The following is a 24,569-nucleotide window of genomic DNA, read 5'->3' as shown; positions in this document are numbered from 1 at the left end:
TGTAATAGAGTGGGGAATAGGAGGGGACTGCAGCACGGGCTGAATAAGAGAAATCCCTGCAAGATGGTGTCATTGTTCTCATCAACACCTTCCTCTGAGTAAACAAGCCAGGAGTGTTGTTGTGTTGTGTTGGGGGGGGGGTGAGAGCAGTGTGGAGGATGAGGAGGACGTAAACGACTTTGAAGGGATAGCAGGGTCAACTCTCAAGTTTTACAGGGGGAAAGTATAGCCTCAAACGGCCGGATGATGTGCAAACAAAAGTATGTGCAGCGTGTGTATGCGTGTGTCTTTTTCGCTCTCCCACACGCATCCAAACCCACAGGCCGCAGGCAGGCACTACCCTTCAGGCTTCAAAACACTTGTCAACGGAGTGCGTGTGCTCCAAGCAGGTATACCTGGCGAAGCCGACCCCTCTGCTGACCCCGTTGGCGTCCCTCAGTATCCGCGTGGAGATGACGTGACCGAAGGGCTTCAGCATGTTCTCCAGCTCCTGCTCATCCATGGACACCGGCAGGTTGGAGATGTACAGGTTGGTGGGGTCCTGCTCCTGTTGCTGTGGAGGGAGAGCGCGATTCAGATTCTGAAAAACGGTATTGTCTCAACAGTTAATACGGCGTAAGAATGATACAGCAACAACGATACACAAGGAAAGAGAGCGAGAGAGATAGCGAGAGAGAGAGTTAGAAAGAATGCGTCAGTTACGCTTCAAATATGTACAACCAGTGCCTTGCGAGCTGTCACGAAACAACTTTCATCACAGGCAACTCTGTGTGAACTCAGATACAGCTTGGTCTCCGCGATGATGACAATCACATTCACACACGCAGTCAGAGCATGCTTTGCTATGCTCGTCTATGCGAGCAGTGTGTGTGGTCACGCATACTGTATCTGTGCAATGTAATCTGTGTACGTGGGTAATACTGTATGTGTGTGCCAGCATATGTACCAGTAATCTATGCATGCCAGCGTGTGTGTGAATATGCCAGGGAATGTAGGATAGGATAAGATTAACTTTAATATCCCAGAGGTGGAAAATGTATTTAGACACTATACATGACACATTTAACATAATAAATACAGTGCCTTCAGAAAGTATTCACTCACATTTTCCCACATTTTGTTGTGTATTAATGTATTATTAATGTATTCAATTGAGATTTTGTGTCACTGATCTACACACAATATCCCATAATGTCAAAGTGGAATTTTGATTTTTAAAGAAATTAATGAAAAATATAAAGTCTTGCATCAATAAAATATTCAACCTCTTTGTTATGGCAAGCCTAAATAAGTTCAGGAGTAAAAAGTAGCTTAACAAATCGCATAATAAGTTGCATGGACTCATTCAGTGTTCAATAATAATTGTTTCACATGATTTTTGAATGATTACCCCATCTCTTTACCCGAACTCATCACTCAGTACCACTTCATATTTTCAAGCATTGTGGTGGCTGCATCATGTTATGGGTATGCTTGTCATCGACATGGACTAGGGAGATTTTTTGGATACAAATAAACGGAATACAGCTATAAGCACAGGCATAATCCTATAGGAAAACCTGGATCAGTCTATTTTTCCATCAGACACTGACGGATTAACCTTTCAGCAGGACAATAACCTAAAACACAAGGCCAATTCTACACGGGAGTTCCTGACCAAGTCAACAGTAAATGTTCCTGAGTGGCCTTGTTACAGCTTTAACTTAACCTTTTACTGCAGTGGACTAAATCAGGGTCACACAGAGTGATTCTTGATAGTCTTAAACAAATCTACTTTGAAACAAAAGTATACACCTCACACTCATGGTTATGTGCTTAAAAAAAAGAAGACACCTGTACCATGTCAAATATAGAGTTGAAATGTATTCAATTTTGAGTTTGCATCCCAATATTAAACTTGATATACAGTTGAAGTCAGAAGTTTACATGCACCACCCATTTCTTGCTAACAAACTATAGGTTTGGCAAGTTGGTTAGGACATCTACTTTGTGCATGACACAAGTCATTTTTCCAACAATTGTTTACAGACAGATTATTTCACTGTATCACAATTCCAGTGGGTCAGAAGTTTACATACACTAAGTTGACTGTGCTTTTAAACAGCTTGGACAATTCCAGAAAATGATGTCATGGTTTTGAAGCTTCTGATAGGCTAGTTGACATCATTTGAGTCAATTGGAGATGTACCTGTGAATGTATTTCAAGGCCTACCTTCAAACCCTGTGCCTCTTTGCTTGGCAACATGGGAAAATCAAAAGAAATCAGCCAAGACCTCAGAAAAACAATTGTAGACCTCCACAAGTCTGGTTCATCCTTGGGAGCAATTCCCAAACGCCTGAAGGTACCACGTTCATCTGTACAAACAGTAGTACCCAAGTATAAACACCATGGGACCACGCAGCTGTCATACCGCTTAGGAAGGAGATGCATTCTGTCTCCTAGAGATGAACGTACTTTGGTGCGAAAAGTGCAAATCAATCCCGGAACAACAGCAAAGGACCCTGTGAAGATGCTGGAGGAAACAGGTACAAAAGTATCTATATCCACAGTAAAACGAGTTCTATATCGACATAACCTGAAAGGCCGCTCAGCAAGGAAGAAGCTACTACTTCAAAACCTCCATAAAATTTAAAAAAAAAAAACTCCACAAAACTATGGTTTGTCTGAAGATCGTACTTTTTGGAGAAATGTCCTCTGGTCTGATGAAACAAAAATAGAACTGTTTGGCCATAAAGATCCTCGTTATGTTTGGAGGAAAAGGGGGAGTCTTGCAAACTAAAGGACACCATCCCAACCGTGAAGCACGGGGGTGGCAGCATCATGTTGTGGTGGTGATTTGCTGCAGGAGGGACTAGTGCACTTCACAAAATAGATGGCGTCATGAGGGATGAAAATTATGTGGATAGCAACATCTCAAGACATCAGTCAGGAAGTTAAAGCTTGGTCGCAAATGGGTCTTCCAAATGGACAATGACCCCAAGCATACTTCCAAAGTTGTGGCAAAATGGCTTAAGAACAACAAAGTCAAGGTATTGGAGTGGCCATCAGAAAGCCCTGACCTCAATCCTATAGAAAATGTGTAGGCAGAATTGAAAAAGCGTGCGCGAGCAAGGAGGCCTAGAAAACCTGACTCGGTTACACCAGCTCAGGAGGAATGGGCCAAAATTCACCCAATTTACTGTGGGAAGCTTGCGGAAGGCTATCCGAAACGTTTAAGTTAAACAATTTATAGGCAATGCTACCAAATACTAATTGAGTGTATGTAAACTTCTGACCCACTGGGAATGTGATGATAGAAATAAAAGCTGAAATAAATCATTCTCTCTACTATTATTCTGACATTTCACAGTCTTAAAATAAAGTGGTTATCCTAACTGACCTAGGACAGGGAATGTTTACTCGGATTAAATGTCAGGAATTGTGAAAAATGGAGTTTAAAGGTATTTGGCTAAGGTGTATGTAAACTTCCGACTTCAACTGTACATCACAGAAGACTGAAATATAACAAAACTGTTTTACATAGAAAAAACAGATTTTCAAAGTAAAAAAAAATAGTAATTTCATAATAATAATGAAAAATATGAATAACATTCCACCCATGAGGCCAAAGAGGGCACGTTTGGTCATTGACTGCAGGAAAGGGCTACATCGGCTTGAAAATGTCCGTCTAGCAATCATCAACAATCATCTTGACAGAGCTTAAAGAATTTGAAAAACAGTAATGGTGTGTAAAGCTGTTAGAGACTTCTCCAAAAAGACTTACATCTGTAATCGCTGCCAAAGTTGCTTCTACACAGTATTGACTCAGGCGTGTGACTACTTACCGTGTGTAAATTAGATATTTCACTTTGCCATTATCGGGGTATTGTGTGTAATCCATTTTGAATTCAGGCTGTAACACAAAAAAGGGGTATGAATACTTTGTGCATGTACACGTGTATGGGTGTGTGTATGTATGCCAACTTGTGAGTGTGTGTGTGTGTGGTATTTTTATGTCAGTGTGTGTGTGTATGTGTACACCAGTGAGTGTGTATGTTTACACTAACGTGTGGTCTGTAGCGCCTGAGGGTTCTAGCTAGCGGGGACACAGCTGGCGGGGCAGCGCCAGGGAGAGAGGGTGGCAGCAGGCCAGCAGCGTCTCTCCAATACGGCCAGTCTGGACAACCACCAGCACATCTCAACACACCCTTTAGCCCGCCGTATACAGGGCCACACTGGAGTACAAGCAGCCACAAGCAGCCAAGGCTTAAATTTGAACAGCAGCGTCTTCTATTCTCCTGAATGGGAGAAAGGTGTGCTGTGATACAGCTAGCAGGCAAACAGGTTAGCTAGCAGCCCTGAGGGCTGACACCTAGACATGATACTTCACTTTAACCACAGAGAATAATGACCAGCCAAGGAATTCACTTTACCAGCAGCCTCTTCCCATTACCTTTATGGGAGTAGGCTGTGGTGTGCTGCTAGCAGGCTAACCAGCTAGCACAGGCTAGCAGCCCTGAGGGCTAACACCTATACATTTACATTTTAGTAATTTAGCAGACACTCCTATCCAGAGAGACCTACAGGAGCAAGTAGGGTTAAGTGCCTTGCTCATGGGCACACTGGCATATTTTTCACCTAGTCTGCTTGGGGATTTGAACCAGCTACCTTTTGGTTATTGGCCCAGCGCTCTTAACAGTTAGGCTACCTGCCGCCCAATAGATAGTACTTCGACATCAACAGAAATTACCATTTCAAAATGGCCACATTCAGATGTAGGGGGAACAAACTGTGACTGATGAGGATCGTAAAAATGTCCGGTGTAGATGTTTAGCCACTCCCCAGTGCTTCTTCCCTGCCCCTTTTATGCTTAATCCCTCTCTCTTTTAGCTTCCTCCCTCTCTTTTTGCTTCCTCCCCCTCTTTTTGCTTCTTCCCCCTCTTTTTGCTTCTTCCCCCTCTTTTTGCTTCTTCACCCTCTTTTTGCTTCCTCCCCCCTTTTTGCTTCCTCCCCCTCTCTTTGTTATCGATAGAGAGCACAGGAAGTATCTCGGACGTCTTGTTCCGTCCTTTCTCTGATTAAGTGTCTTATCGAACAGGACATGTAGGATCAGATTAAAGCCCATCATGGACAAAAACCCATGCTGGAAAAACAGGAAAACACTGGTCTTCTAACCAGAAACTCAAGTTGCTAAAGTATGTTTTACATTTCCAGTGTATTCATGAGTTATTGGGGGGTTTAACGTAATGGAGGTAGTACAAAGTGAGCTTCCAACTCTTAATTAAAAGTGACTTCTATACCATTTTATTCCATAACAGCCCATTGATTTCCAGAAGGCCAGTATTCAGAATTATGTCAGATATGCTAAATTCAACATTAAAGCAGACACTGATTCACATAGTTAGACAATGCACATGCTCAGCTGTCGGGCCAGAGGGGCGGCAGTGTAGCGTAGTGGTTAGAGTGTTGGGCTAGTAACCGAAAGGTTGCAAGTTCAAATCCCCGAGCTGATAAGGTACAGATCTGTCGTTCTGCCCCTGAACAGGCAGTTAACCCACTGTTCCTAGGCCGTCATTGAAAATAAGAATTTGTTCTTAACTGACTTGCCTAGTTAAATAAAGGTAAAATTTAAAAAATAAATAAATAAATAAATGAAACAGTAATCGAGGTGACTGTGTGTGTGTGTGTGTGTGTGTGTGTGTGTGTGTGTGTGTGTGTGTGTGTGTGTGTGTGTGTGTGAGTGTGTGTGGTGTGTGTGTGTGTGTGTGTGTGTGTGTGTGTGTGTGTGTGTGTGTGTGTGTGTGTGTGTGTGTGTGTGTGTGTGTGTGTGTGTGTGTGTGTGTGTGTGTCGTTGCTTGCTGGGGCCTTGACGAAGCATTCTCTTGCCATTGAGCTGTGCTATAGAAGGTTAATGGAACGCCTGCAGGCTGTGAGGGCTCTTTGATGGGGATGACGGATGGCACGCCACGCCTGAGCCAACAGCCTCTCTCATATTAAGGGCTGCTCTGTTTACCTCAGTGTAATTTCAATGAATATTACCTCATTATAGGGGAAGAAGAGTGAACGAGAAAGAGGGAGGGGAGAGAGAGGATGAGCTCTGATTTGACATGGAGAGAGATATGACACATAAAAGAAAACCCTTGTTGCCTTCGCAGTGTACTTAAGTAGAAAGACATTAACAGTGCTCACGATCTGCCTCCAGGCCATCCAGGTTGTATTCATTGAAATGATAAAAGCGAGAAGAGACAGACAGATGTGCGTCTTGACTGGGGGCACTGTATTTGACACTACACCGGTGCTCTGATTTCCCTCCCTCTCCTCCCCTCCCCTTCCTGTTCAGAGTGAAAGAGAGGATTAGAGCATGCTGGGTAATTGGCTCTACAGCCTCTCATGATTAGTTTTCAGAGCGCCGGCAGTTTCTTGTCTTCAAGGGGGTAAGGGAGCTCAAGGCGATTGGATGACCCCCAGCCACAGGAGGGCGCCAAAACGGTAGCTGGGGGTGGAGGGGCAATTAAAAACAAAGACTATAGTGTTTCTGGGGAGGGCTATTAGTAACGAAACAGTTCTGTTTGTGTGGATATGTGTTTAGTTTTCTCAAATGTGTCGCCAGAGGGAAAAATACAGTAGAATGTGTTTTAAGTGCTCACCGTGGAACCCCAGGTCGGTGGTGCCCGTATAAAAGCTCCACCAACCAGGTGGGGAATGGGAATGATATAGAGAGGGAGACAGGCAAAGGGGGAGATGGGAGAGAAGGAGAGGGCGTGTGAGAAAGCGGACAAATACATCCCCCTCAGTTCAAAAGCAGCCCTGGGTTTAATTTGTCAGGAGTCAGAAGGAGCCAGAGACAAAAAAAAGCAGCAGTACAAAAAAACTGTCAGTCAGACAGGCTCTTTGATGAGCCCTCTTCTGCTCCCAGCGATAGACCCCCCCCTCCCCGAATGTTGGGATCAAGCCACCTGCCTTTGAAGGTTCTGTTGTCAAGCACGTCCAAGCCGCCACTTTCCCTCTGTCTGCCCGCTGCACTGTCCCCACTCTCGACAGCCACATAGAGGGGATAGTAAGGGGGTGAAGGGGGGGGACGAGGGATACAGAGCTACATGTGTTAAGCCTGTGTTTGAGGGGATTTAGGTCCTTAAGAGGGCGCTATGGAATTCTGTGAGCATGTGAGAGTACAGATATCACCACCACCCCTCCCGCAAACACACACATTAGCACTCATGCATCAATGCACGCACATGCACTCACATCCACGGAGAGCGAGCGAGAGCACGCAATGTCCCTATGCTCCACACTAAGGCTAACAAAACCCACATCCCAGAATTCATGCAAAGAGATGAGACGTAGAAGAGACGTCCCCAAGTCGGCCATTTCCTTTCAATTACGGCACGTTAAAAACAAACAGATCCTAAACTGCCTGCCTGATATTAAGTCATAACTGCAAGACTATAACACAGCAACAACGAGGCGATAGCAAACGTGTTCCACACGGCCGCAGAAGTATGGTTCTTTCCTTCCCTTTTTACCCCTTCTATCTTTCTTTCCTTTCTGCCCCTGATCTGACATACAACGCAATCGATCCGTTAACTGCTCGTGCCATTATGCCAATGAAATGCAATGCAATTGCGCAGTAAGTCTGGACGCAGTCTGTTACTGACCATTCACCAGAGTCAAAAGCGCCACCTTTGCGTTCACCTCGATGACAGTTTGTTTCATTCTGCTAATCCACTACTCCGCTCCGCCACAGAACCTATCCTAAAATTAGCATACGTTGCTACGGAACTGAGTCTAATGTCTCACATGAATTACCGACCTAGCGTTCTTTCACTTCCTGCGACAATCTATGTCAACGGCAGCTGAGGGGGGTACGACCAACCCCGCCGAGGCACCAAGTTGTTTAGTTGCGTGTACCTTAACACTTATTCACACTCTTTAATTGCATGAACCCACCCGGTACCACCACAGCACTGTGCCCCTTGACAAATGCATAGGAATATGGTTTATTGCCACTTATGTAAAATAGGTAGCTGCTACTGTTACTATATATTCTAATCTGCTGAAGATGTTAGATGCCTTTGAGGGAACAAGAGGTGGTGATACATTATTAAGGATTTCCGCACACTGTCAGCCAAGCAAGGGCTTTGTTTAAGGCTAAGAGGCACAATCCAGGCGGGAGGTGGGCTGGGTTGGCATCCTGGGTTGGGTGGTAAATTATTCATCGGGCAGAGATAGTTTGGGGTTGGCAAACAGGGTGTTGGAATGTGCCACGGCGTGTCATGCGGTTGTGCTGCATGTACGTAAGAAAAAGCAAACACACACCAGAATCAATGGATCATTTATTCTGGTATTGCACCTGTGTAGCTTGTTTCTGGTCACAGGTTCAGGAAAAAAATCACAACATACTAAATTAACCTCACAAACAGCAGTGTTGGGCAATTTGGAAAGCCATAGTCAGTCAATAAATAATATAATAATACTGGTAGGAAAGGTTTTCCTCTTTAGCTCACAATCTGTGGATAATACACAATTGGAAATGTTAAAAAATTATGTAAAACATCACAGCACAATTGAAAACTATATGGCACATGGAAACCAAACGATGGTGGTCTATGGTGATGGGTGGGATGGGCTGAGAGTGGCTGAGGAGCAGGATTAAAGAGCTTATGTTTGGTAATTCACATATTCACATATTGCTATGTGACTGCTAAAAATAAAAGTACCACGTAAAATGTGTATGAAAAATGTGTATGCAAAATGTACAAGTAAAATGTATGTATATGTAGTAGAAAAGCTGTATCATTAGCAATCTGTTGAAGAATATTAGCTCACATTCAACATACATTTACAACATATCTTCATCTACACACAAACCTTTACATTAGCTCACTGGTATGACAACTATATTAATCAGATGAAGGGAACCTACAGACTTGCTACCTCTCTCATGTTCTCCTTTACACAGGCATGTACGTGGGAGAAGATCACACCTTTTCCCAGCAAAACAGACATAACACCTCTAAAATCACGGCAGCCGTCAGTGCCAAGCCTCATACATTTTTATGAAGGGTTCATGTGAATTTAAAATGGGTCGATATGTGCTTCACCCGCGCTTAATCACGGCCACTGATTAGATTTTGTGTCTCCCTCGGTGAGCTAATATTCCAGAGATTAAAATTTCATGTGGAGCTCATATCAAAAATCCATTATTAACATGGAAGAAGATGGGCACACAGTGTCCTGGACGGCCTCAACTCTCTTCCTTAAGAAGACACACAGGCTAGGACTTAAACAGGCAGACAAAATACATTTTTTGATCAAATTCCCAGGTTGGTCTCATTAAGTCCAATAATGTCCACAATCAGGATGCTTCCTCATCTCCCAAGATTAACATCACTAAACTCTCCCCCATTGACATAATGCATTTACAGTATTTCCCCCCATGACAGTGTTGCTACAACAGCTCATTGTGTTCTTGGTAAATGCATTTCTCCTTCTCAGGTCTAATGCATCAATTATGATATCATTTTGGGAGATTGAAGTCCTGTTCGTTGACGTCATTTGGCAGGCGGTCATTCGTTTAGACTCGTTTAGGGCGTGTTGCTAGATGGTGTTTGATTTCTGTGTTGACCAGGAGGGGACCTCTCCTACGACACGTCGTCGGGAGCCATGACTGTAAATTATTGATGATTCACTCAGAGAGGGCACCGGTCTCGGCCTAGATAACCTAGCCAGCTCGGATTCTCATTCTCACTTTCTACCTCCCATCTCACCATCCCTTCTATTCAGCTCAGAAAACCTCATCTTCAACAAAGGAGCAGAGATTGTGGTGGTATATCTTTCCCTACATTGACTGTATGATCCAGGCATTCCAGTTCATGGTAATCAAAATGTGTTGATACCGTATAAAATGGGGTCTTCATATTTCTGCGTAGAAATATCTACTGATATAAATGTCTATTTTATCTCACAGATCAGGGAAGATTGAGATGCTCTGTTGCCTTGAGTATCAAATGACTACAAAGCCCTTCCTGTTTCATGAGCTGAGATAAAAGATCCCAGAGACGTTCCATATGCACAAAAAGCGTATTTCTCTCAAACTTTGTGCACCAATTTGTTTACATCCCGGTTAGTGAACATTTCTCCTTTGCCAAGATAATCCATCCACCTGACAGGTGTGGCATATCAAGATGCTGATTAAACAGCAGGATCATTACACAGGTGCACCTTGTGCTGGGCACAATAAAAAGGCCACTTTAAAATGTGCAGTTTTGTCACACAACACAATGCCACAGATGTCTCAAGTTTTGAGGGAGTGTGCAATTGGCATGGTGACTGCAGGAATGTCCACCAGAGCGGTTGCCAGATAATTTTATGTAAATTTCTCTACCATAAGCCGCCTCCAACATCGTTTTAGAGAATTTGACAGTATGTCCAACCGGCCTCACAACCACACGTGTAGGGCATTGTGTGGGCGAGCGGTTTGCTGATGTAAACGTTGTGAACAGAGTGCCCCATGGTGGCGGTGAGGTCATGTTATGGACAGACAAGCTACAGACAATGAACACAACTGCATTTTATTGATGGCAAAAATGATAATGCACAGTCCCATGTCGCAAGGATCTGTACACAAATCCTGGAAGCTGAAAATGTCCCAGTTCTTCCATGGCCTGCACACTCACCGGACATGTCACTTTTCCCACATTTTGTTACTTTACAGCCTTATTCTAAAATCGATTAAATAGTTTTTCCCCCTGATCAATCTACAAACAATACCCCATAATGACAAGGCAAAAACAGGTTTTTAGACATTTTTGCTAATTTATATATATTTTTTAATTAAACGAAAATATCACATTTACATAAGTATTCGGACCCTTTACTCAGTACTTTGAAGCACCTTTGGCAGTGATTACAGCCTCAGGTCTTCTTGAGTATCACGCTACAAGCTTCACACACACCTGTATTTGTGGAGTTTCTCCCATTCTATTCTGCAGATCATCTCAAGCACCGTCAGGTTGGATGAGGACTGTTGCTGCACAGCTATTTTCAGGTTTCTCCAAAGATGTTAGATCGGTTTCAGGGCCACTCAAGGACATTCCGAGACTTAGCCCGAAGCCACTTCTGCGTTGTCTGTCACTGTATACTTAGGGTCGTTATCCTGTTGGAAGATGAACCTTCACCCTAGTCTGAGGTCCTGAGTGCTCTGGAGCAGGTTTTCATCAAGGATCTCTTTTTACTTTCCCCTGTTCATCTTTGCCACGATCCTGACTTGTCTCCTAGTCTGTCGCTGAAAAAACATCCTCACAGCATGATGCTAAGACCACCGTGCTTCACGGCAGGGATAGTGCCAGGTTTCCTCCAGATGTGACGCTTGGCATGCAGGCCAAAGAGTTCAATCTTTGTTTCATCAGACCAGAGAATCTTGTTTCTTATGGTCTGAGAGTCTTTAGGTGCCTTTTGGCAAACACCAAGTGGGCTGCCATATGCCTTTTACTGAGGAATGGCTTCCGTCTGGCCACTCTACCACAAAGGCCTGATTGGTGAAATGCTGCAGAGACAGTTGTCCTTCTGGAAGGTTCTCCCATCTCTGCAGAGGAACTCTGGAGCTCTGTCAGAGTGACCATCGGGTTCTTGTTCACTTCCCTGACCAAGGCCCTTCTCTCCTGATTGCTCAGTTTGGCTGTGCAGCCAGCTCTAGGAAGAGTCTTGGTGGTTCCAAACTTCTTCCAGTTAAGAATGATCGAGGCCACTGTGTTCTTGGGGACATTCAATGCTGCAGAAATGTTTTGGTACCCTTCCCCAGATCTGTGCCTCGACACAATCCTGTCTTGGAGCTCTACGGACAATTCCTTCGACCTCATAGCTTGGTTTTTGCTCTGACATGCACTGTCAACTGTGGGACCTTATATAGACAGGTAATGTAGAATAATTGCTAGAAAATTGTTCCCATTGTTCCTCAACTGCAGTGTATGATATACAATTTTCCAGCTCTGAGTCTCTATATTTATCCAATGTAAAAAACATAATTTTCTCCTGAGTGGCGCAGCTGTCTAAGGCACTGTATCGCGGTGCTTGAGGCATCACTACAGACCCGGGTTCGATCCCAGCCGGTCGTGACCGGGAGACCCATGAGGCGGCGCACAATTGGCCCAGCATCGTCCTGATTAGGGGAGGGTTTGGCCGGCCAGGATTTCCTTGTCCCATCGCGATCTAGCGACTCCTCGTGGTGGGCCAGGCACTTGCAAGCAGACCTCAGCCACCAGCTGGACGGGGTTTCCCCTGACACATTGGTGCGGCTGGCTTCCAGGTTCAGCGAGCAGTGTGTCAAGAAGTAGTGCGGCTTGGCATGGTCGTGTTTCGGAGGAGATGCAGCTATGGGACAAGACTAACTACCAATTGGATATCATGAAATTGGGGCGAAAACAGGGTAAAAGTACAACAACAACAAAACAAAAAAAATCTTGCTACATAGGACCGAATCGAGCCGGTTGGTCACATATAGTACCAAAATGTTTCACATGTCAGTAAACAAGTTTTCAAGATTTTGATGCAATATGCATGATACCAGCTGTATTTCTTTATTTTAAAAGTTATGTCTTAAAAGTGGGTCCGAGGCTCAGAAAGTCACCATGCCATCTCCATTGTGGATGAGTCAAATGATCCGCATCAGCGGACCTCAGTGACTTCAAAGCGTTTTGTCTGAATGAACCCTCTGCTGGCCGGTCTGCCAGCACATGGCTATGTTAAGATTGTGGACCCCAAGACTCTACGGGTCAGTGATCTTCACTGTTTACACAAGGGCGGAAGGCAAACTTAGTCAATAACTCACACACATGCATATGCATGCACACTAAACATACACACAAGGGGTACTTCTGCTACCAATATGTATTTTTAGTAACGGGCACACAGGAAGAGGTTATTCTGCAACATGGTTGCATTGGAATACAGTATGTAAAGAACAGTCATGTTTAACCATTGTGCTTACACCACCTGAGCTGACTTACAGTATTAGTTATATAACATGAAAGCAACAATGAGCAACTTTGGATGCCACAGTATCGTCAAACCACAAACGTTCTCTGTTGGGAGAAATGCAATCCTCGCTTAGGAATTCTACACTGCGAAGCCAATACCATTATGCTCTATTCCCGTTTCACAAACATGCAGAGAATAACTAAGCCAAGTTAAAAGCTTCATTTGTTTTCCCCTAATGTGCCGACACTCACAAACACCGAGATTGGCACAAACATCATACGGAACAGAAAAGAAATAGCACGCTTCACGCCGCCACATCAATATCCAGCAGTGACACAAGAGCACTGGAGAATGAGGCATGACTGAGGCCCTGAGATATTGAAATGCATATCTTGAAAAATGATTTTGAGGCCCAAACAGAAGCAATAAAAATGTCATAACGGAAGTTATCTGTTTGCACGCTGGCAGTCAGAACGCATTACAATATCAGCTGACGTACTGCGGCGCCGTTGTCGAATCTAGTGTATGTAGAACCTATGACTTTTGTCACAGTTATAATTCAAATCAAAATATTGAATTGATTTGGGTACATTACAAAATGTGCAGAGGGGAGCCAGAGGATAACAGTCACTTCAGACCCGAAACCGATGACGGAATCAGAGTCAGTCAGATCTGTATAACTCGTGATAACACGCCAAATTGACCAAACGAATACTTATTTGCAATTTCCCTGTGTCAACATCAAAGTGCCACATTTCTTCATACAGAATCAGACCGACATGATATCATTGTTGCTGTATGGCTGTAGTGTCTCATTGGCTCATTAGCACCAGATGACCTGTGTTGAGGGGCCGGACGGCTGCTTGTAACCGTCTAATTAGCATATAAATGGGCTGTAAGAGAAGTAGTGCTGTTAGAGGCTGGAGGAGATAGATAATGTGTTTGTCACAGACGCTGATGATACACTGAGTGAACTAACAAACTTAACGACCCACCCTTGTGTCTCACTGAGATCTCCCCACGTCTCAACAACAGTGTGTGTGTGTGTGTGTGTGTGAGCGGGTGGAAGACGCATGCATGACGGAAGGGCTCACGTTTAGTGACCCTGCGACATTAAAAGCATCGAGACAAATTGGTCGTGATGGAGACGGGACGTGAACGTCCAGATCACAGTGTGTAAAGAGACATAGTTAGGGACCTCTAGTCCTCGGTGGAGGATAGAGGGAAGGTTGGGACAGATGCTCTCTAAGTGAGGTAGTCTTGAACTGAGGTCAGGGGTCAAGGAGGAGAGCGGTGAGACTGTGCTCATTTCATTGTGATGTCACACACTTCGGCAACACTTTACAATTGTCTTGAAGAGTGAAGTGATCTCTATTTTGAATTGCACATATTCTCCACAAATTGGAGTATTGGCATTCAATGAGTTATGAGTAACATACATCTAAGGTGCTAATCAATCCACCAGACACAAAATTGGCCCGACTACACTGAACATTTTACCCCAAGCCTCCACATAGCTTTCTTGATGCACATGATATACCACCATTTACATAGCATATACTGCTCTCACGTACTCCACACATATACACATCATTTCAAAAAAAATGATTTCTACTATCTCTTTTTTCCCTCTGCATTGTTGGAAAGGGCTCATAAGTAGGCATTTCACTGTTATACACACTCTATCAATTCTTCAGTAAATAAGCTTTTGTTAGAAAATGGAAACTCATCAATCCTTTATCGTGGCATCATCTAATGAGGTCTTAATTCAAAGTGTGTGTGCATCATTAACAAGGCCTGCTGTTTGAAGACAGCACTTGAACGGGCCTTTCATCTCCACCACAACGTGCGGAGAAAACTGGTCCTATTATGCTGCTGCGTAAAAAAACAAAACAGGCAAATGTAATGTTTCAGCCCCTGTGAAGACTTGTAAAATACTTCCAGAATATTCTTCTTTGATTTGCATTGTAGAGTCACACTATACATCTCTTGACTGGGACAATGGGATTAAGAATGAGGAGAATTGCTAAAGTTGGTAAATTGGTAAACCAGCAATGTGTAGGACCTGGGAGACCTGGGAGGCTACCACCATTCATTAAAATAAAAAAACCGTCAACCTGCTTTACTGTACCCGGTAGTACAGTAAATGTTAGCCCCATGACTCGCACCCTGGCAGCAGGCATGAGTGATTATGTCACCGTGTGATGACATCAGAGGAGGCTTTGGGGGCTAACAGGTGTCAACCATGATTGGTGACACCGTGTCCATTTACAAGACCCAATACAAAGATAAAGGGATAACGATCAACGCCCATAGCATACTTTTTCACCACACCCTATCAAGTGCCTTTCCCGTTGTCTCTCTACCATTACTGCTATAGCCTACAGCCTAACAGAACGTGCGGTTGTTGTGTTGATTCCAATGGTATGGCCTCATGTGACTGCTGTGTACTAGCTGCACTTGTGCGCCTGCTGTCTGCCTACAGGGTGCATGCGGTGCAACGCACCCACATCCCCCGCTGCTATAATTACACTAATTGGAAGTTGGAAAGGAATGCAAACGGGATTACAGGGCTTTTCTGCACGGAAAATCAGCTGGAAAAGGTGAACAGGAGATAGAGGAGGGGAGGAGAGCAGAAGAGGCCGGTGCAGTCATGCAGTCACACATTCTGTTGTCCTGGCATTTAATAACATGGCCACGATTCCTTTAAACACAGCGAGGCAAACGTATATATATATATATATATATATATATATATATATATATATATATATATATATATATATCACACACACACAAAAAAGGTTTGAGTGTTGTCATATGTCGGCAAAATATTCAGGCAGCATGCCAGGTAAAGGCATGATTTCAATTACCTAAACACACAATACATATACATGAGCTCAATTGAATTAATTGCTCTAATTCATGGAGATTTAATCCTCTCATTTGACACTCAAGCACGCATGGTATCACAGTCACTGTATGCATGCAGATTTCAGGCAGCAGACTGGAGGGACTATTGGTTTGATATCTACACATGATGAAAACTTGAAATGGGTGTGATATCTGTACATGGAATGATGAAAAGTGGATATACACACTTGCTGACACGAGGGCGGAATATTAAAGGTTAAAAACGAGGGCAAGTATAATATAAACCCTGCCAAAAGCATATTTCCTCCCCAGTTGGCAAGGGAGAGCAACAACCCAGGCAGGTTTCATTCTGTTGAAAGTCGGTCTGATCGTCTTCTGTTTGTGTGCTGTTGTGTGGCCACTGAGGCGTGGGACGCAGCGTGTGGATTCCCTGCAGGCGATGGGGACTTAATGAAGGAGAGACACACTGGAAGCAAACAGGGCCCTTGTCAGTTCCACTGAACCACATGGTCCTGCAACTCAGCTGTCCTCCTCACCAGCAGGGGGCAGTGTAGCAGTGTCGAGTCCAGTGGGAGGTGGGGGTGTTTACGTGTCAGTTAGTGTGTTTGTTTACCCAGCTAAAGAGCTGTGACAAAGGGAAGTCACCAAAAGGTTGATTCAATTACCTCCTGACTCCTACTCACTGACCCTATTACAAAACAACATTTCCTGGTGCTTGTTTCCATCACGTGTTCTATCACGAGAGATCCTTGTCAGGTTCACTCCCTGTCACTGTGTACGTCTCATCGGCACTGTCTCATTTAAACCGCATGCACGTCTCATCCTGCATTTCATTGCTGATCTATTAGCATGGGGGTGTTAAAGAGAACACACAACACAGGAAGTGAACACTGAGTAGTCCACCTCCTCCCCGCTCCTCTGTGGGTGTCTCCATGTGGATTAGAATGTGTTGTTTGTCTATACAGCTCTTTTGTTTCCTCCTTGCTTGGTTGACGACTGCTCAGCGCATTTTGTCTTCCACTGATGCTCCCTAACTCTCTGTTAGTTACCGAGCATAATTAGCACGCAGGCACGAGCCGCGGACTCCCCGGACATCGCCAAACTCATTAAATTCCACTGCCGTTGTTTTTTTCACTGGCTTGCTTTAGCCCAATATTAATCTTCCTCTCTCCCCAAACTTTAGTTCTTTGATAAATGTTTATTAAAAAAAAAAGTGAAAAAAAGCTTTCGCCCTCATGTAATAATGGCGTGTATGTGTGTTTGTGTGTGCACATGTGTGCACTTTAATGGATATTATTGAGGTGTGGATTTAAGGTCGGGCCTTAATGAGGAGCTGTCTCATTAGATGTGAGGTGCTGCCTCTGTTTCCTGTAGAAACAGGTCGAAGAGGAGACCCGGTGCTCTCCTTGGGCCACCAGTCAATGACAGTCATACATCTCCTCTCACCAGCAGGCCACACAAAGGTCATTGTCTGTTGTACAGATGTAGGATCTTAATTTGATCACACTGTTCCAGGAGAACTTTCATGCAATGCACACATTTTTTAATTCGTAGTGTATTTGAGGTTTAAAAAGGCTTCTGAGGGTTGTAATTTACACTTACAAATTTCAGACTTCATTTTCCACAATGAAAAATGTATCAACCCCTACAAAAATGTCCATGAATTATAATCCAAATAATTCAGATATTCTGTTGCTGCAGGATTATTTTCCTGCTGTAGCAAACTGGCTCAAATTAGTATTCCATTCGGAATGTATTCAGACCCCTTGACTTTTTCCACATTTTGTTATGTTACAGCCTTATTCTAAAATTGATTAAATAGATTTTCCCTCATCAATCTACACACAATATCCCCAAATGACAAAGCAAAAACTGATTTTTTAGAAATGTTAGCAAATTTATAAAAATATCACATTTACAGTACCTTGCAAAAGTATTCATCCCCCTTTGCGTTTTTCCTATTTTGTTGCATTACAACCTGTAATTTAAATGGATTTTTATTTGGATTTCATGTAATGGACATACACAAAATAGTCCAAATTTGTGAGAGAAAAAATAAATAAAAAATAGTTTCAACATATTCAACAACAAAAAAATTATACGGAAAAGTGGTGCGTGCATATCTATTCACCCCCTTAGCTATGAAGACCCTAAATAAGATCTGGTGCAACCAATTACCTTCAGAAGTCACATAATGAGTTAAATAAAGTCCACCTGTGTGCAATCTAAGTGCTCTCGGTATATATACACCTGTTCTGAAAGGCCCCAGAATCTGCAACACCACTAAGCAAGGAGCACCATGAAGGCCAAGGAGCTCTCCAAACAAGTCAGGGAAAAAGTTGTGGAGAAGTACAGATCAGGGTTGGGTTATAAAAAAATATCTGAAACTTTGAACATCCCACGGAGCACCTTTAAATCCCTGATTCAAAAATGTAAAGAATATGGCACCACAACAAACCTGCCAAGAGAGGGTCGCCCACCAAAACTCACAGACCAGGCAAGGAGGGCATTAATCAGAGAGGCAACAAAGAGACCAAAGATCACCCAGAAGGAGCTGCAAAGCTCCACAGCGGAGATTGAAGAATCTGTCCACTTTAAGCCGTACACTCCACAGAGCTGGGATTTATAGAAGAGTGGCCGGAAAAAAAGCTATTGCTTAAAGTTAAAAATAAGCAAACACGTTTGGTGTTTGCCAAAAGGCATGTGGGAGACTCCCCAAACATATGGAAGAAGGTACTCTGGTCAGATGAGACTAAAATTGAGCTTTTTGGCCATCAAGGAAAACACTACCCAACACCTCTTATCACCCCGAGAATACCGTGAAGCACGGTAGTGGCAGCATCCTGCTGTGGGGATGTTTTTCCATCGGCAGGGACTGGGAAACTGGTCAGAATTGAAGGAATGATGAATGGCGCTAAATACAGGGTAATTCTTGAGGGAAACCTGTTTCAGTCTTCAAGAGATTTAAGACTGTGATGGAGGTTCACATTCCAGCAGGACAATGACCCTAAGCCTACTGCTAAAGCAACACTCGAGTGGTTTAAGGGGAAACATTTAAATATCTTGGAATGGCCTAGTGAAAGCCCAGACCTCAATCCAATTGCGAATCTGTGGTATGACTTAAAGATTGCTGTACACCAGTGCAACCCATCCAACTTGAAGGAGATGGAGCAGTTTTTCCTTGAAGAATGGGCAAAAATACCAGTGGCTAGATGTGCCAAGCTTATAGAGACATACTCAAGAGACTTGCAGCTGTTATTGCTGCAAAAGGTGGCTCTACAAAGTATTTTTTTTTTTTTTTTTTTGGGGGGTTGAATAGTTATGCATGCTCTAGTTTTCAGTTTAAAAATAATCTTATTTCTTGTTTGTTTCATATTTTGCGTCTTCAAAGTGGTAGGCATGTTGTGTATATCAAATGATACAAACCCACAAAAAAAATAATTTTAGTTTAAGGCAACAAAATAGGAAAAATGCCAAGGGGGTGAATACTTTCACAAACCACTTTACAGTACTCAGACCCTTTACGCAGTACTTTGTTGAAGCACCTTTGGCAGCGATTACAGCCATGTCTTGTTGGATATGATGCTACAAGCTTGGCACACCTGTATTTGAGGAGTATCTCCCATTATTGTCTGTGGATCCTTTTCAAACTCTGTCAGGCTGGATGGGTAGAGTCGCTGCACAGCTATTTTCAGGGCTCTCCAGAGATGTTAGATTACATTAAAGTCCGGGCTCTGGCTGGGCCTCTCAAAGACATTCACAGACTTGTCCCGAATGCAGACTCCTGCATTGTCTTTTTTGTGTGCTTAGGGGTCGTTGTCCTGTTGGAAGGTGAACCTTAGGACCACAGACTTGGGGCAGGGTACTCTGGAGCAAGTTTTCATCAAGGATCTCTCTGCACTTTGCTCATCGTTCATCTTTCCCTCGATCCTGACTAGTCTCCTAGTCCCTAACACTGAAAAACATACCCACAGCATGATGCTGCCACTACCGTGCTTCCCCACTATGCTTCCTCCAGGCGAGACACTTGGCATTCAGGCCAAAGAGTTGAATCTTGGTTTCATCAGACCAGAGAATCTTGTTTGGATTGAGGCTCCTTTAGATGGCTTTTGGCAAACTCCAAGAGGGCTGTCATGGGCCTTTTACTAAGGAGTGGCTTCAGTCTGGCCACTCTACCCTAAAGGCCTGATCGGTGGAGTGCTGAGATGGTTGTCCTTCTGGAAGGTTCTGCTATCTCTACAGAGAAATTCTGGAGCTCTGTCACAGTGTTCATTGGGTTCTTGGTCACCTCCGTGACCAAGGCCCTTCTCCCCCGATTGCTCAGTTTGGCCAGGCGTCCAGCTCTAGGACGAGTCTTGGTGGTTCCACACTTCTTCCATTTAAGAATGATGGAGGCCACTGTGTTCTTTGTGACCTTCAATGCTGCAGAAATGTTTTGGTACCCTTCCCCATATCTGTGCCTCGACAATCCTGTCTCGGAGCTTTACGGAAAATTCCTTCAACCTCATGGCTTGGTTGTTGCTCTGACATGCATTGTCAACTGTGGGACTTTATATAGACAGGTGTGTGCCTTTCCAAATCATGTCCGATCAATGAAATGTACCACAGGTAGACTCCAATAAAATTGTAGGATTATCAAGGATTACCAATGGATTATTTTTTTTTTCAGCGGCAGAACGACAGATTTTTACCTTGTCAGCTTGGGGATTCGATCCAGCAACCTTTCGGTTACTGGCTCAACGCTCTAACCACTAGGCTACCTGCCGCCCCAAAACAGGAAGCACCAGACCTCAATTTCGAGTCTCATAGCAAAGGGTCTGAATACTTGTGTAAATAAGGTATCTGTTTTTTATTTTTAATACATTTGCAAACATTTCTAAAGACCTGTTTTTGCTTTGTCATTATGGGGCATTGTGTGTAGGTTGATGAGGAAAAAAATAAAATGTAATACATTTTAGAATAAGCATGTAACGTAAGAAAATGTGGAAAATGTCAAGGGGTCTGAATACTTTCCGAATGCACTGTATGCATAATTTGGTTGGAAAAAGATGACATGATGATGTCCTTGCAAAAAGCCTTTGTTTTTTACCAGTAGTGTGGGGTAGTCTTGTATCAATTGATATTGATTGCTGCATTGTTGGGAAAGAGCAAGCAAAAAAGGCATTTCACTGTACTTGTGCATGTGACAATAAAAATGTGAAACTTGAGTCCACTTTTTTTTTTCTCTCATTCTCCCTCCATTCTTAAAAATAGTACATTGAAAACAAACTTAGCAAATGAAGATTGGCATCTCTGATATATCCTCATACGAGAAAGAATCTCACCCATCCCTTTCCACATCTCACTGTGTGTCAGTCATCTGGTGACTTTCAGGAGGCTGGGTGGTGGTGGTGGTGTCCTGGGTAATGTGTGACTCCTTTGACTGATGGGTCCTGCTGGGTTACTGTGCCAGGCTGAGTTGGGCAATGCCCTCGTGGGTCAGACAGCTGCCAGGGACCGCAGGACGTAAGGCCCTCCTGACCCATCCCTACCCGTCCCACACAGCCTCATCAGGGCCTGACAGAGCCCTGAGTGGCAGTTACCACAGAAAGACCCCTGAATACAGAATATGATTTGACTAACTAACCACTACCTGGTGAAGCACTTACTGTAAACACATAATATATATTTTTTACCCCCTTTGTCTCTCCAATTTCGTGGTATCCAATTGTTAGTAGTTACTGTCTTGTCTCATCACTACAACTCCCGTACAGGCTCGGGAGAGACGAAGATCGAGAGCCATGCGTCCCCTGAAACACAACCCAACCAAGCCGCACTGCTTCTTAACACAGCGTGCATCCAACCCGGAAGCCAGCCGCACCAATGTGTCGGAGGAAACACCGTACACCTAGTGACCTGGTCAGCGTGCACTGCGCACGGCCTGCCACAGGAGTCGCTAGTGCGCGATGAGACAAGGATATCACTACCGGCCAAACCCTCCCTAACCCGGATGATGCTAGGCCAATTGTGCGCCGCCCCATGGACCTCCCGGTCGCGGCCGGCTGCGACAGAGCCTGGGCTCGAACCCAGAGTCTCTGGTGGCACAGCTTAGACCACTGCGCCACCCGGGAGGGCCCTGTAAATACATTTTACATCCATTATTTTAGTCACTTAGCAGACACTCATATATAGGGCCACTTAGTCATGTAAATTTGTGTTTTATATAAGGGATGTGAACTTATTTAGGAATAGATTGATGATACATTCCCTGTTAGCATTTAGAGCCATGTATATGGCAAGCAAGTATATGGCAAGCAAATGGGCAGTCCTGCTCACATAACTCACTCTCTCCTATCTTGCACATGAACTGAGTCTAGACAGTGTCCAGACAGAATTAGTCTCCCACGGCTATGTAGAAAGTCAAGCACATCCCATTAGTAATAGCACAGTAGGCTAATGTCTCATGCTATCACTGCAGGTAGCCCATGTCATGCTAATGTAATGTTGAGGATCTTTGAAGCAATCCTGGCCGTAATGGCGTCTGAAGAACACTTTTTTTTTTTAGGAAGGAACCCTATAGGGACTCATCAATGGAGAGCAGAGGAGAAAGAGAGAAAGATAGGGTGCGTTTCCTGCCTGCGTATGTGCTTTTTGAAGGAGGGGGCGTAGGGAAAGATTGGTGGGAGATGGCTATTTTTGCCCAACTTCATGGGAATCTCAAGCTGTTTTTGAGTACAGAGAGACAGACTGTTTGGTGGTGGTGGAGGAAGGTTGTGCCCAAATTCACTGGGGTGGTAGGCATGTGGTGCCTTGGCAGAAACAGAGCCACTGGAAAGCTTACCGAGTCACCGCATGCTTCGGTGTTGTGTGTCAGTAACTGATGTGTCCAGGGTCGTGCACACAGACAAGTGTATTTGTTATTTACTTTTTTAGGGGGTATATCAGACGATAGATTGTGGTTTCTATCAATGTAATTTCTAAATCATTTCCAATTCCCAATAAAGCGCATTCGGAAAGTATTCAGACGCCTTGACTTTCTCCACATTTTGTTACGTCACAGCCTTATTCTAAAACGGATTAAATAGATTGATGAGGGAAACAATCTACACACAGTACCCCATGATGACAAAGTGAAAACATGTTTTTTCTAAGGATCTCTCTGTACTTTGCCACGTTCATCTTTCCCTTGATGCTGACTTGATGCTGACTGCCTCTTGAAAACATCCCCAAAGTATGATGCTGCCACCATGCTTCACCGTAAGGATGGTGCCAAGTTTCCACCAGAGGTGACGCTTGGCATTTAGGCCAAAGAGTTCCATCTTGGTTTCATCAGACCAGAGAATCTTGTTTCTCATGGTCTGAGAGTCCAAAGAGGGCTGTCATGTGCATTTTACTGAGGAGTGGCTTCCGTCTGGCCACTACCATAAAGGCCTGATCGGTGGAGTGCGGTAGAGATGGTTGTAATTTTGGAAGGTTCTCCCATCTCCACAGAGGAACTCTGGAGCTCTGTCAGAGTGACCATCGGGTTCTTGGTCACCTCCCTGACCAAGGTCCTGCTCCCCCAATTGCACTGTTTGGCCGGGAGGTCAGCTCTAGGAAGAGTCTTGGTGGTTCCAAACTTCTTCCATTTATAAATGATGGAGGACACTGTGTTCTGGGGGACCTTCAATGCTGCAGACATTTTTTGGTACCCTTCCCCAGATCGGTGCCTTGACACAATCCTGTCTGAGCTCTACGGACATGGCTTGGTTTTTGCTCTGACATGCACTGTCAACTGTGGGACTTTATATAGACAGGTGTGTGCCTTTCCAAATCATGTCCAACCAATTGAATTTACCACAGGTGGACTCCAATCAAGTTGTAGAAACATCAAGGATTATCAATGGAAACAGGATGCACCTGAGCTCAATTTCGAGTCTCATAGTAAAGGGTCTGAATAATTATGTACCGTAAATAAGGTATCTGCTTTTTATATTGAATACATCTGCAAAAATATCTAAAAACCTGTTTTCACTTTGTCATTGTGGGGTATTGTGTGTAGATTGATTAGGAACTGTTTTTATTTAATCCGTTTTAGAATAAGGATATTATATATATATATAATAATATGTAACAAAATGTGGAAAAAGTCAAGCGGTCTGAATACTTTCCGAATGCACGGTATACAATTCCAGTCAAAAGTTGACACACCCACTCATTCAAGGGTTTATCTTAATTTGATTTATTTTCTATATTGTAGAATAATAGTGAAGACATCAAAACTATGAAATAACACATATGGAATCATGTAGTAACCAACATTTTGTTAAACCAATCAAAATATATCCTAGATTCTAGATTCTTCAAAGTAGCCACCTTTTGACTTGATGACAGCTTTGCGCACTCTTGGCATTCTCTCAACCAGCTTCACCTGGAATGCTTTTCCAACAGTCTTGAAGGAGTTCCCACACATGCTGAGCACTTGTTGGCTGCTTTTCCTTCAATCTGCAGTCTAATTCATCCCAAACCATCTCAATTGGTTGGGTGATTGTGGAGGCCAGGTCATCTGATGCAGCACTCCATCACTCTCCTTCTTGGTAGAATAGGCCTTCCATTGCCTGGAGGTGTGTTGGGTCATTGTCCTGTTGAAAAACAAATGAGTCCCACTAAGCGTAATCCAGATGGGATGGTATATCGCTGCAGAATGCTGTGGTAGCCATGCTGGTTAAGTGTGCATTGAAATAAAATAAAAATCACAGACAGTGTCACCAGCAGAGCACCT

General features: G+C 43.8%; 1 protein-coding gene across 2 annotated transcripts in view; it reads right to left on the bottom strand.

Moving 5' to 3' along the window:
* The window catches only part of LOC112229969 (RNA-binding motif, single-stranded-interacting protein 3-like), a 216,824-nt gene that overhangs the window by 78,075 nt on the left and 114,180 nt on the right, over positions 1-24,569 (bottom strand). For both annotated transcript variants that reach the window (XM_024396140.2, XM_042310237.1), the window contains exon 5: positions 396-553. In XM_024396140.2, coding sequence (XP_024251908.2) covers positions 396-553 — 158 coding nt within the window. The remainder of the gene's footprint in view (positions 1-395; positions 554-24,569) is intronic.

The sequence above is a fragment of the Oncorhynchus tshawytscha genome, linkage group LG31 (genome assembly GCF_018296145.1).
Source record: "Oncorhynchus tshawytscha isolate Ot180627B linkage group LG31, Otsh_v2.0, whole genome shotgun sequence".
Taxonomy (NCBI): Eukaryota; Metazoa; Chordata; class Actinopteri; order Salmoniformes; family Salmonidae; genus Oncorhynchus; species Oncorhynchus tshawytscha.
This window is presented reverse-complemented; position numbering and strand designations above follow the sequence as displayed.